At 39.8% G+C, this 16,791-nt stretch overlaps 1 protein-coding gene across 2 annotated transcripts in view; it reads left to right on the forward strand.

Annotated features, from left to right (window-relative positions):
- The window catches only part of Sfmbt2 (Scm like with four mbt domains 2), a 132,553-nt gene that overhangs the window by 81,711 nt on the left and 34,051 nt on the right, over positions 1-16,791 (forward strand). For both annotated transcript variants that reach the window (XM_042686143.1, XM_042686144.1), the window contains 2 exons: positions 4,999-5,081; positions 10,184-10,310. In XM_042686143.1, coding sequence (XP_042542077.1) covers positions 4,999-5,081; positions 10,184-10,310 — 210 coding nt within the window. The remainder of the gene's footprint in view (positions 1-4,998; positions 5,082-10,183; positions 10,311-16,791) is intronic.

Genomic DNA, 16,791 nt, shown 5'->3' on the forward strand with positions numbered 1-16,791 from the left:
AATTTATACGTGGTGGTTTTTGTAGTGTGGTTTAGGGTTTCCTTTTGAGGTAGTTTATTGGAGGCCTTATCTCAACCCAAAGGCTGGGAATCCTGCTGTGGAAGTTTTCAAACATCATTCCTTGCTTTATTCATATATAAATGGAGGAGCTTTTTAAAAAATATCAGTTTGTTATATTCGATTTAAATTCTGAGGTTTATTTTTAGAATATGTAGGATTTATTATCCTTGTTGCCAGATAATTTCACATGTTTTCCAGGAATTAATTACAGGGTTGAGATTCCTTTAAAAACCATGAACACTGCTTGCAATTATGAGTTGACTTGTTCCTAAATAATATTAGGTGGGAAGCAGCTGAAGAAAGGAAGGGCATCTGGCGCTGAAAGAGACTGCAAAGGACACAGATCTTCCAAGGCTTTGTTTTGGCTTTATTGCTATTAATTTTTTTAAGTCTATCCCCAGACCTTAAAGACAAGATATTTAAGCCAAAACAGATGAGGAAATTTCAGTAGCTTTCTTTAAGTGTTTTCCCTGTTAAGGAAAGGCTAGAACCTTGGAGTTTTGATTCCATTAATTTAAACCCAGTAAACAAACCACATGCCGACCTCAGAGGTCCTATTAAAAGTTCAGATTGAACAAATTCATAAATAAAGGAAGTATAAAGGTGTATAGGTTATCAATTGTGACTTGCTATATTTACATTATGTCATGATCCTTCACGGCATGTCATATCAAAGATTATAGACTTCGAAGAGGAAGAGTTCCACCCTGCAAGGATCTTCTGTAAGAAGTGTTTGATTTCTTTTGTAAAAACATGGGAACGCAGTGTGAAGCAAATGGCTTATTTTAGCCTTTTGATTTGTCTCTTAGCTGGCTGTTGAATAGGCACGTTAACTTAACATAATGTAGGAAACAGAAGTATGTTTTAGATCACTGGGGCTGACCGTGAATCCTAATTCATGCTCCTTTCCTAAGGACAAACCTTATCACTGGCTGGTGTCTTTAGTCCATTCTGTCATCTGTTATATTTTAGAAAGGGCAAAGGAAATGATAGAGACACTCCTTCTTTCAAAAGATGTTAGCATTTCTCCCTGTTGAACTCAGACTCTTAATAAATAGATACCCTTAAAGACTGAGTCATCTTCGAGTTCTCTGGGAATCTTTTTGATATTTTCAGAACTGGACTATATGTTGTCTCTGATCTGACTGCATGTTTTTATGACCACTCAGCTCAGGTGATCATTAAGTACCATCTTGTTACGTGTTCACCTGACTTCCTTTAGTTCACCCTTGCAGTCAGCTTTTTTTTTTTGGGGGGGGGGTCCTGGCGTGGGGCCTGAACTCTGGGCCTGGGTGCTGTCCCTCAACTCTTAAGCTCAAGGCTAGCACTCTACCACTTGAGCCACAGTGCCACTTCCAGCTTTTTTCTTTTTGCTTATGTGGTGCTAAGGAATCGAACCCAGGGCCTTAGGCATGCAAGGCAAGTGCTCTACCACTGAGCCAACTTCCCAGCCCTTGCAGTCAGCTTTATCATACCAAAACATACCTTCCACACATTCCCCCAGTGCTCTGACCCTCCAATATCTCCCACCTCTACCTCACTCAGTGTCAACTCCACAGCCATGACTATGGCTGACAAAGCCCACTCATTCTGAGTTTCACCTCCCTGTCTAGTCTCATGTTGTGAATGTCCCTCTTCAATCTGTTCCAGCCACACCATGATGTTCTTCCTACATTATGATGGCACATAATCTCCTGAAGACTTGGTACATCCTGTTTGCTCTACTGGGATGCACTCCCCAGCCACATGGCTATTTTAGCAAACAATCTGATGGAAGACATGCATTCGTCCCTATTTGGGTTGTTACCCTCCTTCCTGTAAACCCATGCACTACAAGAACCCTGGTATGATGCAATGTAGAGCACATTGAGAAAGGCCTGCTCTGGAACACGCTCCCAGTGCCTGTTCTGCCTGGCCAGCTCTGTGCAATCTCACTTCCTCAGCCAGGCCATGTGGATGTTTGTCCCAGGAAGAAATACCATTGAGTGTGTGGCTTCATTGGGTATTCAGAGAATGTTTGGTTGTTTCCAAAGCACTAAAAGCATGAGCTTGAAAGGGAAGAGATGACCTTCTAAGAGTAGTGCATCGAATTGGTGCCCCCAGAGAGCTGCTGGGTGAACATAAGATTCGGAGACAGAATTGAGAGGCTGCTCTAAGAATGTATATTGTATTGTGTTATATATTTTGGTCCTAAATAAACTTGCTATTTGCACACACTGACCCATGCTTCAGTTATATTGTAAAGCAGAGCAAAGATATTCTGGCCAAATAACTTTTGCTATTGAAATCATTTCGTGTTTATTATTGACAACTTGAAAAACATAAAGAGGTTAAAAAACAAAGTACAGCCACAACAACAAAAACCTAAATAGCCACAAGTCCAAGCTAATTATCTCAATGTTTATTCTTAAGGTTTTCTTTGATTTTTCTGATGGTTGCATACTTTTATATCTGTCTGCATTAAATTTGCAGCAGTCTGTTCATCTACAGCCATGACAATCCTTTTTCCTTAAATGATTTTTTTTTTTCAACAAGTTGTGCGGCATTCTGTAGACTGGGTAAACTTGGCAACATCTCAGCACTTCTTGTGGATAAAAGAAAATATTTCAGCGCTTCTCTCTCCAGTTCCACAAGGATTACCAATCATAGTGCTCAGAGTATCTTAACGTATGATAGTTTTTCGGGTCATTTTTTAAATAGGATAGGTTCCCAGAAGTTAAGTTGTTCAGTCAAAGGGCATGGGTATATTTATTTATTTTCAAATACTTTTTCAAAAGCATCATCCATTTGTACTGCCAAGGGAAATGTTTACAAGGGAAGCTGGGTTATGTCAATGAATTTGTATCATAAGTAAAGAGATCATCAACCTCTTCCCTTTTGGATCTGGAACACTTGGAATTTCATTCAGAACAAACACTAATAAAGGCTTAAATAACTCTAATGGATATGGTTTAACAGTCTCCCAGGGCAGCTTGTTGCAGATTTTAATAGCCCAAGGGGTTTTATTTCCTTTTATTTTCTTCTCCTCTCTATTCTTTCTCTCCCTCCCTCCAGGCTGAAAACATGTTTTCCTGGCTACAGCCTCAGCATTTCTTGTGCTGTCTTTGTTGATTAATGAGTATAATTGACCCCTCTTGTCTCTATTATACAATCCATGGCAATTTGTTTTTATGTAGCAGTTATTTTCTGAGCTGTCACAAAACTGCCTTACAAAGAAAGCTCATTATCTGCCCAAAGGAAAAGAATTTTAACTGATGGAGTGAATAAGGCTCCCTGAGAGGAGAAGGAGAAGGAAGAAAAGTCTAAGCTGTTCCAACATTAAGCAAAGGAGTGAATTTTAGAGGCAGAATAATTAATTGTTGCTTAGATAATACCCAGCAAGACTTGATTATATCTAAAAATTATTAGATTAAAAATGGCTCCCTGCAGACACTCTCAAAGCTTGGATATATAGAAGAATTGAATGCACATCTAAGACAACACAGAGGGTGACATTTTAAAGCCCATTAAAAGGTGGCTCTAAAGCCCAGCTAGATGTCACTATGTAAGAAATAGGGGTGAAGGGGCTTTTTAAAATGTGTATGCCAGTACTGGGGATTGAACACAGGGGCCTGGTGTTCTCAGTTGGCTTTTTCTCTCAAAGCTAGTGCTCTATCTCTTGAGTTACACGTTCACTTCCATGGAGTGACTTCTTAATTGGAAAGTTTTATCTAAGTAGATGTTGATCCTACAGTAGACCCAAATATATGAGCATCCCCAAATGTTTTGTATTCCAGCTAGATCCTCCCCTCCACCTCAGGAAGTTGGTTTTGTGTGTGTGTGTGTTTGTGTTGTGTGTCTGTCTGTCTATGTGGTGTATGTCTGTGTGTTTGTGTGTCTGTCTGTCTGTGTCTGTATGTGTTATTTTTTTTTTTCCAATACTGGGTCTTCAACTCAGTTCGAGTCTTGCTTAACTTTTGCATTCAAGGCTGGCACTCTACCCCTTGAGACAAACCTACACTTTCAACATTTTTTTCTGGTTAATTCAAGAGTCATGGATTTGTCTGCAGGGGCTGGCTTCAAATAGCGATGCTCAGATCTCAGCCTCCTGGGTAGTTAGGATTACAGGTGTGAGCCTTTAGCATTGAGTTGTGATTTTCTTATTTTTGATTCCAAACTCTCCTCTCACCTCATCTTTTCATGGCTGCTATGGTGGATGTATATTGCATAATTCCATGCCCTCCTGTAAAAATGGAGTCAATAAGTAAAGTGACACGGGCAAGAGCGGTATTTAATTAAATTCCATGCACACAAGTAGCTGCTTCTCAGGCTCCTCCCAGAATCTCAGGTGTGCCCTCAAACCATCACACCAGAGAGGCCCCTGTGTCAACTCTCCTTTCCTTCCTTTTCAGCAATACAGGTCAAAGAGAAGCTTACCTTCATTCCTCCTCTTCCTTCTTTTCTTTGGGGGATTTTGTCTCCCTTACCTTTATTCCTCTACTAGCCTTCTGTTGTTCATTTGATTACATTTTTAAGTCATCTCCTCTGTTTTTCTTCCCCAATGCATATGAAGGTAAGTATCATTGTTTATGTCTGAAAAAAAATGGATTCTAAGAAAGTGTGTGTGCTGTGTTCTCTTTCATGTGTCCTCCCTGATAGCAAATCTCCCCGCTGGGGAAAAGCCACTGCAGGGCTGTAGGTAAAGTCCATCCTTCCTCATCTGGTTCTAGGTGCAACCTTAGGATCACAAAGGTGTGCCTCGCTTGTATTCAGATTCAGTACATTACAGATTCTAAAGTGTCTCACTCCACCCTCCTCAAATCCAGCAGACTGTTAGGCTTGCCTTTCAGTGGTGTGGTGGTGACCACTTACTCATTCTCGTCACTTACCCATGGGGAGAATTGCTCATTTGCCTGGCACTTGGCCCAGCTGATGATATCTATATTTTGTCATTCACAGGTTACTCTGGCCAGGACTTTGACTGGGCAGATTATCATAAGCAGCATGCAGCAGAGGAAGCACCCCCCTTCTGCTTCAGAAATGTAAGTGACTTCCCCTCTTACCCCTTTGTATATCATGGATGCTGTTCGCTATACAGTTTGCTGTCTATCAGCATTACACACTGTCAGAGTGTCTCAAAAGTTCCTCTTTAGCTGTAGGAGCAAATTGACTAATAAACGTACAGTGACTTTAGCCTGTTAAAGGTTTATTTATTGCTTATAGAATATTTCAAGGTAAGCCGGGTGCCCGTGGCTCATGCCTGTAATCCTAGCTACTCAGGAAGCTGAGATCTGAGGATTGCAGTTCAAAGACAGGCAGGAAAGTCCATGACTTTCTGGGTAGGAAAGTCCGTGAGACTCTTATCTCCAATAAACCTCAGAAAACCGGAAGTGGTGCTGTGGCTCAAGTGGTAGAGTGCTAGCCTTGAGCCGAAGAACTGAGGGACAGTGCCCAGGCCCAGAGTTCAAGCCCCACAACCAACAAAAATAAAATAAAATATAAAAATAAGAATATTTCAAGGTGCTGTCTTTAGTGGGTGGTTCTCATTTTGGTGAGACATGGGCTAGACTTAGCACTTGAGAGAGCCAGCAGAAAAAAGATTAAGAGGATAAAATCCTTCATTTTAACTACAGTTGTCTGGTGGTGACATATATTATATAGCTCTACCTTCCATTGATGAGACTTAATCTCTCAGCTGTTGTAAGTGATGCCAAGAAATGGGTTTGGGCTGCGAGCTACTATATCGTAGCTATGACACCATACTGGGGAAGACTGTACAAATACCAGTGCACAGTAGCCGTCAACGGTACACCATAGGATAAGTCCTTAACATATGATGTTATAATGCTGAGCCAACTGTTAGGCAAGGCTTTGTTCCTGAGACTTCTGAAAAATTATAATCTTATTTTTTTCTTTGATTACCTTATTAAGGACTTCAATAATCAATAAGAAGAGTTTTGTGCTTACTTAAGCCACTACCTTATTCAAAAATACCTCACCAGCATAATAATAGGATTTTTGTGATAGCAACCAGTGTGTGTTTATATAGTTATCCAAGGGAGTTTTATGAAGCACACTCTTGTCAGACTTGTTTCTGAGCCTGAGCTCCTGGCACTATTGACTTTGAGTCATCCCTGAAGTTATTTCTACTACAGGATCACAGATTATGGACAGCCAGAGAGAAAAAGGTCTGCTTAGTGGAAGCTCAAGACTAAGCAGAAGTTAAAATGAGATTGTAGAAGGTTAAGAGGACATGTCCTTATAAATCTAGGAGGAAATAGGTGCCAGAGTTGGAAATGGGGCTTCGTGGAGGGCTAAATGACCTTTCTACTGGAAGACATTGCTTTTGCCCAGACAACAGTGTATCTGAAGAACTACTTGGCATATGTTTAAGTGATGAGGGTCACAGCCGTGTAGCACCATGAAGACATCAGCCAATGAGTTCTAAGGCTTCTTAAGTGCAGTGACACTTCCTGGACGTCAGTGTGGTGACATTGATGTCGCATCTCAGAATCACCTGCCTGGCTGTCTTTCATTTACTCCCTTTAATGCCCCAAAGTCCATTTTAGATTGTGCTTTCTACCTTACAATGTATATGTCTTCCCTGAGTCTTCAGTCTTGGGAAGGGAATTTTTATGTAGCCCCTTTGTTCTGTACTTTAGGAATAACTACATAGTTCCCCTAAGGCTTCTGTTACTGCCTCCTCCCTCTCTCCTCCTCCCTCTTCCTCCTCCTCTTCTTTTTTCTTTCAATCTTTGGCTTTCTTTGAACCAGGATTTGCCTAAATGTCTTTTAATTATGGAGCAAGAAGTCACACACTCAGTTGGCATCTGTATTTTCCAGCTTTAGCCACCAAGGTTAAATCCGCTTTAATGAATGTGCTGTGTATTCATTAGGAATGGCATTGTTTCTGGTTTTCTGTTTATTTTAATAGGCAGACTTGTTGTCTGCCTATTGGCATATGCATTGCATTATTGCTACTAGCTTGCTACAAGTGCTCTTTAATGGAATGTCTATTATGAATTTACTTTTTAATCACACATCTTGTGTGTACTACAAGAGAGCTGGTATAGAATTGGATGCTTGGAACACATTTCCCCCTGGGATGTTTAACAATCAGAGGCGGTTATGAAATGGATTGGCACAGGCAAATGCTTAGTAAAATAAAACTCAGAGGTAACAGTTTTGCTATTGATCCCTTAGAAATTACCCTCAAGCAGTGAGTTGAAATGAAAATAGGTTTGGCGGTGGTAGCCTTCCTTTATTAAGTAGATAAAATGCATTTGAATTTACTTAAAGGTTTTTCAAGCAGCCTATTGAGTTGTATTATCAGGAAGAATCTCAATATATAATGTGTGTAGATGAGATGAGATGACTCTCAGGGAGAAAAAGCCCAGTTAGAAAAAAAAATGCCTCTGCTTCTCTCTTTCCAATAAGTCATAAAGAAAAGAGAAAATTGATTTTTTAACATGAAGTATGTGGTTTTATTCTGATTACATAAAGATATGATTGCATTTTTCAACTTTTTTTTTTTTGTAGAAAGACACAACTATGATTTAGATACCTTGAATTCTTTTCACAAGTCATGGAAAGTTGTAGGCTCTATTACTTACAGGAACCTGTTTATGTCAGTTTATGTATCTCAGACAAGATGTGTTGCTATAGTATTGTAACATATCGAGTTATAATTCGTAGTGACTGATGATTTGGGAAGATTTCATATCATTTATTTAAAAATAGTAATAAGGAAGGAATTTTGCTTCTAGTATTGACTGAGGAAACTCCTTCTGAAGTGATCCTTCTGAAGCAATTTAACTCCAGACGAGTACTGAAAACAAATACAGGAAGTGACTGCAGAATGAACTGAACAGGCTGTTCTGGAGGGCAGCAAGTGGTTAGACAAGAAGCAGCAGCATGGCCTGGTTTTCCCAGTTTTTAGCCTTTGGCATGAACATAGACAGAGTTGTCAGTTTGGGAAACGACTTAAAGCATGATAGAAAACTCACATGCTTTTCTGCCTTGATGAGCCAGATTACAGAATTTTGGCAACCAAAGATACTGGAAAGTGGGAGGTGTTTCAGGCAAGGGAAACTTGCAAGTTGTAGGTATAAATGCTACCAACATGTGTGGCTGATCTTTGAGCCATGTATGTGCCAGGTAGTTAAGGATAAAAGCAGAGAACTAAGATTTGGGCTCATCTCAATAGTTTGTCATTTGAAGCCCATCAAACTCTGACTTGTCAGTCAGTAGTAAGATGCAAGTTAAAACCAGTGACATACCACTAGACGCCTAATAGAATGGCTAAAAGTGTTTAAGTGTTGAAATACCAAGTGCTGATGAGGACTTCTAAAATCCGGAACACTCACATACTGCTGGTCAGAATGCAAAATGGTGTAGCCAGTTTGGAAGAGAATTGTGCAGTTTCTTCAAAGAGCAAGCATTCATTTGTCATAGGGTCCAGCAATCCTATTTTCAAAGAAACAAAAGTTTAGTGTTAAGGGTTGAACTGGTTCCCTCACAATTCATGTGATCAAATCTTAATCTTCTTCCACATACCTTTGCTTAAAGTGTGTATTTAGAGGTAGGTAAAAGAAGTAATTCAGATAAAAGAAGGCCATATTGGTGAATCCTAATCCACTATGACTAGTGTCTGTATAAGAAGAAATTAGAGGGCGTGCACATGTGTGTGTGTGGTTGTGTGTGTGTGTGTGCGCGCGCGTATGCGCGCGCACACACACACGTGCACACACACAGAGTGAAGACCATATAAGAACACATGATCAGATGACCTTCTACAAGCCAAGCAGAGAAGCCACCCAACCATCAATGTGGTTCCATCTTGATGACCAACTTGATGACATCTTGTCAGCCTTACAGGCTCCAGAACTATGAGAAAATAAACTTAGTTGTAAAAACAAAAACACTTCCATTTATATAAGAACTTGCACCTGAGTGTGCACAGCAGATTGATTCACCGTTACTTACTATTGAAAATGACTCGCGTGTCCTTTATCTGGTAAATGGGTAAACAGTGATACATAAACTACTCAGCAATAAAACAGAACAAGCAATAGCATAGATGAATCTCAGATGTCTGTGGCTTAGGGGAAAAAAGCTAGACTCAAAAAGCTGGATATAGTGTGATTCCATTTACATGAATATAAAATGAGAAAGGCAAAGCATAGATGGGAAATTGCTTGGAGCTGTGGCTTGAGGAGGCAGGCCTGGGTGCCAGGGAACCAGAGAAGGGATTTTGGAGAATGTGAGCATCATCTCTTCTGCAGCTCACTTGCGGTGAAGAGCATGTGACTGAATCCCTCATTGGTCTTCCAGTCCTACCTTTGTAAAACAGCTCACCCGAGTCAGGGCATTTTACTATATGTAAAAATTGCAAAGTTAATTTAAAAAATGAATATAAATAAATAAAACCGAAGGGAGAAAAAGGAAATTAAAGGTAATTTCAGATGAAAGAAAACAGAATTCATCACTGGCAGACCTGCCTATAAGAAATGCTAAGCTGGGCACTGGTGGCTTATACCTGTAACCTTGGCTGACTCACAAGGCTGAACTATGAGGACAAAGCCAGCCAGACAGACAAATCCAATAGACTCTTATCTCTAGTTTACCAATGAACAGATAAAAGTGGAGCTGTGGTTCAAGTGGTAGAGTGTCAGCCTTGAGCAAAATAGCCACGCAAGAGCTTGAGGCCCTGCGTTCAAACCCTAGTATTAGCACCAAATCATCAACAACCATGCAGAAAGAAAGAAATAAATGCTAGGAGACATTTTTCAAATGTCCTTTCAAAGAAAATAATGTCAGATGATCCCTTCATCTGCCTACCTGTACCCCCTCAAGGGATGATTTTAAACAAAAATGTGGGGGAATAGAACCGAGATGCACATTAGTGATCAATAAAATCAGGGTGCATATGGAACTGGAAAGAGAGAAGGTATGTATACTGTCCTTTGATAAATATTAATCACCCTCTATGTGCTAAGCATTGTTCTCACTTCTGGGCTATGAGAACTAAGAAGTCAAGGTTCTCTCCTCAGGTTTGTTCACGAGTATTCTTGGACAGCCCTGTGGTCACCTATGTGGCCTGCTGTCAGCCACCGGCTCAGTGCTGGTTCTGTTTCTCTTTTAGACATCTTTTAGTCGGGGTTTCACCAAGAATATGAAACTTGAAGCTGTGAATCCCAGGAATCCAGGAGAACTCTGCGTGGCTTCCGTGGTCAGTGTGAAGGGACGGCTGCTATGGCTTCACTTAGAAGGTAGGTGCAGTTCATAATTGCCTGAAGAACTTGAGGTACTACTCTCCCTCCTGCCCTCCGGAAAGGGCAGGGTACAGAATTCACCACTCAGAATTGCTCCTCTTGTTTCCCCTCTGATTAAACAGATTTTAAATTATTCAGTGTTCTTAAATAAGTGAAACTAATCAAATACAAATGCATTCCAAGGCGCTCCTCTTAACTAATAATTTCATGCAATGAAATGCCGGTGAGATAATTATGTTTGGAACACAGTGGTCTTTTTACATCTATGATTATGAAAGCTAATGTCACAATTAAATTAATATGAGTCACTAAAAAATGGTATTTAAGGGCTCAGTTATTATAGGAATCAAATGATATGTTTGAATTTTAATACGAATAATACCCTTTATTTGGGTTTCTTATATAGACATTTAATTTTCTCTTAAAATACTAATTGGGTGGGGGCTAACTACCTCCCCAAATGGATAATAAATAAGATGTATATTGCATAGTCAGTAATGTTGAAACTGCCTTTTATAGCTACACTTTATTTGTAAGTGTACAGAACATTCACAGAGCAGAACATTTTGTGAATAGAACTTGATCAAATTTTGGATTTAGCTAGAATGCTGATTTTACCAGATATTATGTTTTTCATGAGGAATAACTGATATGAATTTAATCCTTCATATTTTCCCATGACTTGTATAATTCTTTGTTTTTTTCCAAGATTTCACAGAACTCTGAAGTTAATGAGAATATACATGCCATAGCAAAAAAAAAAATTTTGTTGTACAATATTGTATAATATTGTACAATATTGCCAGCTCTTCTAGTCTCTGCAGAGTTTAAATCCTCCAACATACTCATGACAACACTGAGGTAGAAATGTTGGACGGAAGGTCTAAGATTGGTGCTTTTATCATCTCATCCCTGTTTTCCTTATTAACAGTTTTTAAAAAGGTGTTTGCAAAAGTAAATGTAGAGAAAAGAAAAGAAAAATATAGAGAATAGTCCTTGTAGATGTTTAATTGTTAATTTTTCAGAAAATAGTTTTAAACATTGCTATGGTTAGTTTCAAATTTGGAATAAATAACAGTTCTTAAGGGCTCATTGCTTAGTGTATTTTTAAGTAGAACAGCTTCCTGAAATCAACCAAAGATAGACAGAATGGTGATCGTTTTTGCAGTTATAGGAATAGAGCGTGGCTTTGTTTTCATTGCTGCATAAAGAGTTGCATCAACTGCTTTTGGAGACACACGACGCCTTCTGTGTTTCTAATCACTAAATTTAACTTGCTATTTAACACTATGCTTAGCCATGTTAATGAGATTGGAGTCTTGCTTGCATTATTAATTTGGAAACCAAATTGGTAAAGTTAGAAGCCTATGTTTCATCATTATTATTTAGCACATGAGGAGTAAAATTCTTTGGCAGTCATTATTTATTTAGCAGTTTCTACTTTCAGTGTGTTTTACAGCTGTTAATTACCTAACACAAACAGCAGTAAGTGTGTCCTGATTTTCAGAGGGAAAAATCTTGCGAAGCCATTAAGATCTGCCTGGGGTTCATGTCATTGTGGTTGACATTTTCTCTGTTGCTTAATTCACTTGACTCTGTAGCTTTCCTCCTGATAGAAGAGTGCTGAGCAGGATTGAATATTTAACACTTTTGGCAGAACTTTCTTCTTTTGCTGCTCTCCTTTAGATATAAACTTTCAGTCTGGTAGCCAAAAAGGAAAGGAAATCAGCATGTTAGCTTTTTTTTATTGACTGCTTTGACATTAGGAAACAAGTCAGAAAATAGATTGTCCATTTATATATTTGTCCATATATTCCCATTTTTATATACTTCCATTTATGTGTAAGTGCTTATAAACACACTGTTGAACATTTTCTACTGAAATTTCTATCTTATTTATTGACTGTTATTTGCTATTTATTATTGGTCCAAATCATTTATATGTTTCATTACTTAAAAAATACATTATAAACAAAGTAAAAATCCAGTCTGTCTCCTTGATCTTGCTTTGATTTTTCTGGATTTTAGTTCTTAATAATCACTTACCTTTTAAACTGACAGCTTAATAACTTATTTATTGTACTTTTACTTATATATGTATACATGAATGTGTACACACACACACACACACACACACACACACACACACACACACACACACACACACACACACACACACACAGTTTCCTTTCTCAGTCCTGAGGATAAAATGATAAGCATTTATTACGTTATGGTAACATTGTAGCCATTAAATTATCTTATATGAGGATGTTAAATTATATGATTCTGATTATAGACCATTTATTTGACCCTTTAAAATTAGAATGCACTTTATAAGGATTTTATTAGTTGTTGTTATGGATTAGATTGATTTGAAATCTTCTCAGCATGTGACTGACTACATCTAGATAGTAAAATGATCATTGCTAGTTAATTTTTTACCTAAGTCTCTTTAAAGGCTCCTCTGTTGGAAAGGAAACAATGAATAAAATAGGTGAGATTAATATATGTTATTTTAGATGAGTATTAGGAAAGGAACTGAGTTCATATAAGCCAGTGGGAAGGGCTATACGTAGTGATGACTCAATGTTTGGGAGCAGGTATCATGGTTCTTACTTTAATCACCATACCCTACAGACAGGAGCATTACTCCTAAATACAAGATGTTTTCCATCCAGTTCAGTGCTTTTATCTGTACAGCGGTTTGCACTTACACATCTGCCTCCTCACACACTGATCATTGGATCTTCATTTTAGAGTGTTTTTTGAGGGGACAAAGATAGTCTTAGTGTTTTACTTGTTCTTTTGGCTCTTGAACCCTTAAGAGGGCTCACACCTTCCTGTTGCCTTCCTTGTCCTCTCTTGTCAGGTGTACTTTCTGAGACACTTCTGGGTACTTAGCCAAATGCGGGAGGAGTACCCAGTATGCAGGGTTCTTGAGACACATGTGTGGGCTTTTGAATATTTGCAGATAGGTTAATAGATATCTTGGGGGTAGAATCCAAATCTAAACATGAAATTCATTTATGTTTCCTATAGATCCCAGAGCCTGAAGGTAATTTTATATGTGTTATGTTTAAGTCATTGTGCCTTGAAACAAAGTTTCATATTATCTGATTTTCCACTAGTTGTAGCATGATGATGCTCAAAAAGCATCAGTACTTTATTAAGTACTATCATGGCCTTCTTGCTAATGTTCAATAAGTCAGTTTCTTCCTGGTGCAAGATTAATTCCATGGCACGGGGTGCTGCTTTCCCAGATGTGGGAGTATCGAGCTCTTTTTTAGTTGAAAAATCTCTTCTTCTTTGTAGGTCTCTATAGAACATGGCTGATGGTAGCCTGCCTCACAGGCTGGTTGTGGCGATTCGCTGAGTAAATTCATTTCCTCACAGTGCTCACCGTCACGGCTGCTAGGTGGGAGTAAAGGCACAGTGTAGGCAGGTCAGAGCTGACATTGGATATCTGCCTGCCTGCAGGAGCCCTGGCTCCCTTAGAAAGAACCACACACTGTGTCTTCAAGAATCTTGATAGTGTTATTGATGTGACAAGTCATTACATGGGGCTCTGTCCCTGTCTGCACCTCACACAGCACGGTGTTTGTATAAGACCTCATGCGCACTTTGCTCGCTAAATGTTTACTGAGTAGACAGAAGGATTAAACAGGCTGTGTGCTTCTGAATCAAACAGCCATTTAAGATGTGACAGTCTCTTAAGAGCTGCTGTTTTCCTACCCGAACAGTGTGAGAAAGATACTTTGCACTTCTAATCTGATGTTCAGACACCCCTTGAGCCAGTTTTCAAAATGCTGGTCTCAGTTCCAGTAATCCACCCTCCACTTTATAACCAACCTGAGTTCTAACAAACTGCACATTCCAAAGGGCACCTCTTACTCCCCCACCCCCAAGTAGGGCCTGGCAATTGGCATTATAAAACCCTCCCTTCCCTTCTGCTGGGGTTTGAGCTCAAGACCTGGATGCTCTCCCTGAGCTCTTGTGATCACAGCTAGCATTATAACACTTGAGCCACAGCTCTCCCTCGGGCTTTTTTGGTACATAATTGGAAAGAGGGGTCTCATGGGTTTTCCTGTCTAGACTGGCTTTGAACCACGATCCTCAAAGCTCAACCTCCTGAGTAGCTAGAATTACAGGTGTGAGCCACGAGGTCCCAGCATCTCCCCAATCACTTTTATGCAGTTTTTAAAAATACAACAGTAGGTCACAGGAGCAAAGTGCTTGTGGTTCAAGGGGAAAAATGTTGGTGTTAACTTCTTGTGTATAAGAGATACGATGCAGAAAACAACTCATTCAATTTCCTTTCATTTGTGAAAAACTCAGGTGGTTACTAAGCATTTTGCCAATGCTTGCAAAAATGAGGCAAGGGAAATACAGATGTAGAAATAATTGCATTTCAAGCCCAGTGGTAGCTTTAAGGTCTTTAAACGTGTGACTTTCATGAGGTCAATCAAGCTATAAGAACAGTCTTTTCTGGACGCATGAAAAAGATGCTCAAGATGAAGAGCTACTTATGAGAAGAGACCTTACAGGTTACAGACTTCATTGCATTCAGGAGGGTGATGTTCAGAGACACCAGCAGTCTTAAAGGAGAATGGGACTTGTTTGGAGGTTATGAATGAGAGGCTCTAGAAGGTGTTGCAGAGGAACAAAAGCAAAACTGGGGGGAGTTTAGCTGCCACTGTGATGGGTGTGACTTCAGAGTGACCATGTTCTCAAGATGCTGAAGCTCTGGAGAGAGCCTGAGCCTTCCCACAGAGCTGGCATTGATATGACTTCTTCTCTGGTGATAAGAGCTCTGAAATGGGGTCTGGGAAGGGGGTAAATTGAGAGTGGCTCACTCTCAGTGAAAGAAAGGGGAGAAGAAATGGAAACTGCCCGCCTCATGTGCTTTCTAAGGCCCTGGAGCCCAATCACCCAAGTTCAAATCCTAAGCCATTCACTTGCTAGGTGCTTCATTTCTTGTACCTCAATGTACACATCTCGAAAATGGGGATAGCAAGGCTCCTGTGTTCTAAGGGTTGTTGTGAGGATTAAACTTATGGAAAAGTATCTGCTGTGTAATACGTGCTGCATTTGTCATTGTGGGAATTCTACACACATACACACATACTTCATCAACACACAATTCCATTTCTACTGTTTTTGTTCAGACAACACCTGGGTCTTGCTAGCTATGGTGTTGTCCTTCTGTATTCTCTAGGAAGTTGGCTGCAGGGCAAAGGATACTCAAAAAGCCACCACGTAGCTTAGCATTGGTGGTATAGAAGGCGTGCAGCCCAACCTCCTCCCCACATCTCACTTGCTCTTGGATAGTCTGGCTCTCTTTGCATTTTTCCTACCTGTTCTCCTATCTCACCCTTGAGCCCCTGAGCATTCATCCAGTCTTTGGCTTTCACTGGGGGATATTAACACAGTTAACATGCTCCCTTCTGCACCCCATCTTTCTTCCTGTCCCAGCTTTTACCCAACATGAAGAGGTTCTGATTCTGTTGCCAAAGAGGATGGAAATCACTTACCTTCCTTCGGGTTGACTCTTAGCCTTTCTCCTCTCACATCCCTCCTGCCTGTGGCACTCCCAAAGCATCTCTATTCTCCACCTCACCCATGTCTGCCCTCTTTTCTGTGGTTTGCTGCAAATGAAGTAATCGCTTGGCATTTGGAGTTTGCTAGGATTGAGTTGCTAGGAAGGCGTTAAAATGTCCATATGCACCATCTTCCCTTCTCCTTTGATGGTATAGATAGAATAGGTAATCAACTCTGTTACCACGCCCAGTGTCAGTGGTTGCATTGAGCTCTACCAGAGCTCTTGCAGTCACAAGTGCAAGTAGAACTGAGTGGCCTGCTTCATCTGAGGACGACATCCTGAAGAGATAGGAAATTGCAGGATTATTTTAAGAATTCCATTGTGATTCTCAAAAGTTCACATGCTCGTGAATTTACCCTGGCAGTAGGGAGAGACTTCTTTTAGCAGTGAAGCAATTCAAAGCAGTTTAATCTTACTCTCTTTATGAGAACATGCCTTTGATTAAACCAACCTCAGTGGCAATGCCGCACTTAGGTACATATTTATGCAAGGCTGCATTTATGTGCATATTGATGCAATACCATATATATGTATGAGACTTTTCCTTTCTTCTCTGGATGTCTTTTGTTGTGTTGTTATTCCAGTAATCCAGCAGGTTGTGATTATAAAACAGGCAGTTTATTCACAATGACTTAAAACTCATAAAGTATCTTTGGTCACCATCTACCCCTCCCCCCACTCTTGGACCTCCATCCTTTACCCATCATGTTCCTTTCCCACTGACACCCACTGTGTTCATATTTTGCAATTCTTTGCAAATTTACTTCATGCACATACAAGTATATGTTATTCTCCCATTTAAAAACAGACTGCAGTAGACAATCTGTTCTTGAGGAACAAGATTCTGTACCCTGCATTTTCTTATTACATGCTATAGTT

Source organism: Dipodomys spectabilis, unplaced genomic scaffold, assembly GCF_019054845.1.
Source record: "Dipodomys spectabilis isolate Male_0828 unplaced genomic scaffold, ASM1905484v1 ptg000096l, whole genome shotgun sequence".
Lineage (NCBI taxonomy): Eukaryota > Metazoa > Chordata > Mammalia > Rodentia > Heteromyidae > Dipodomys > Dipodomys spectabilis.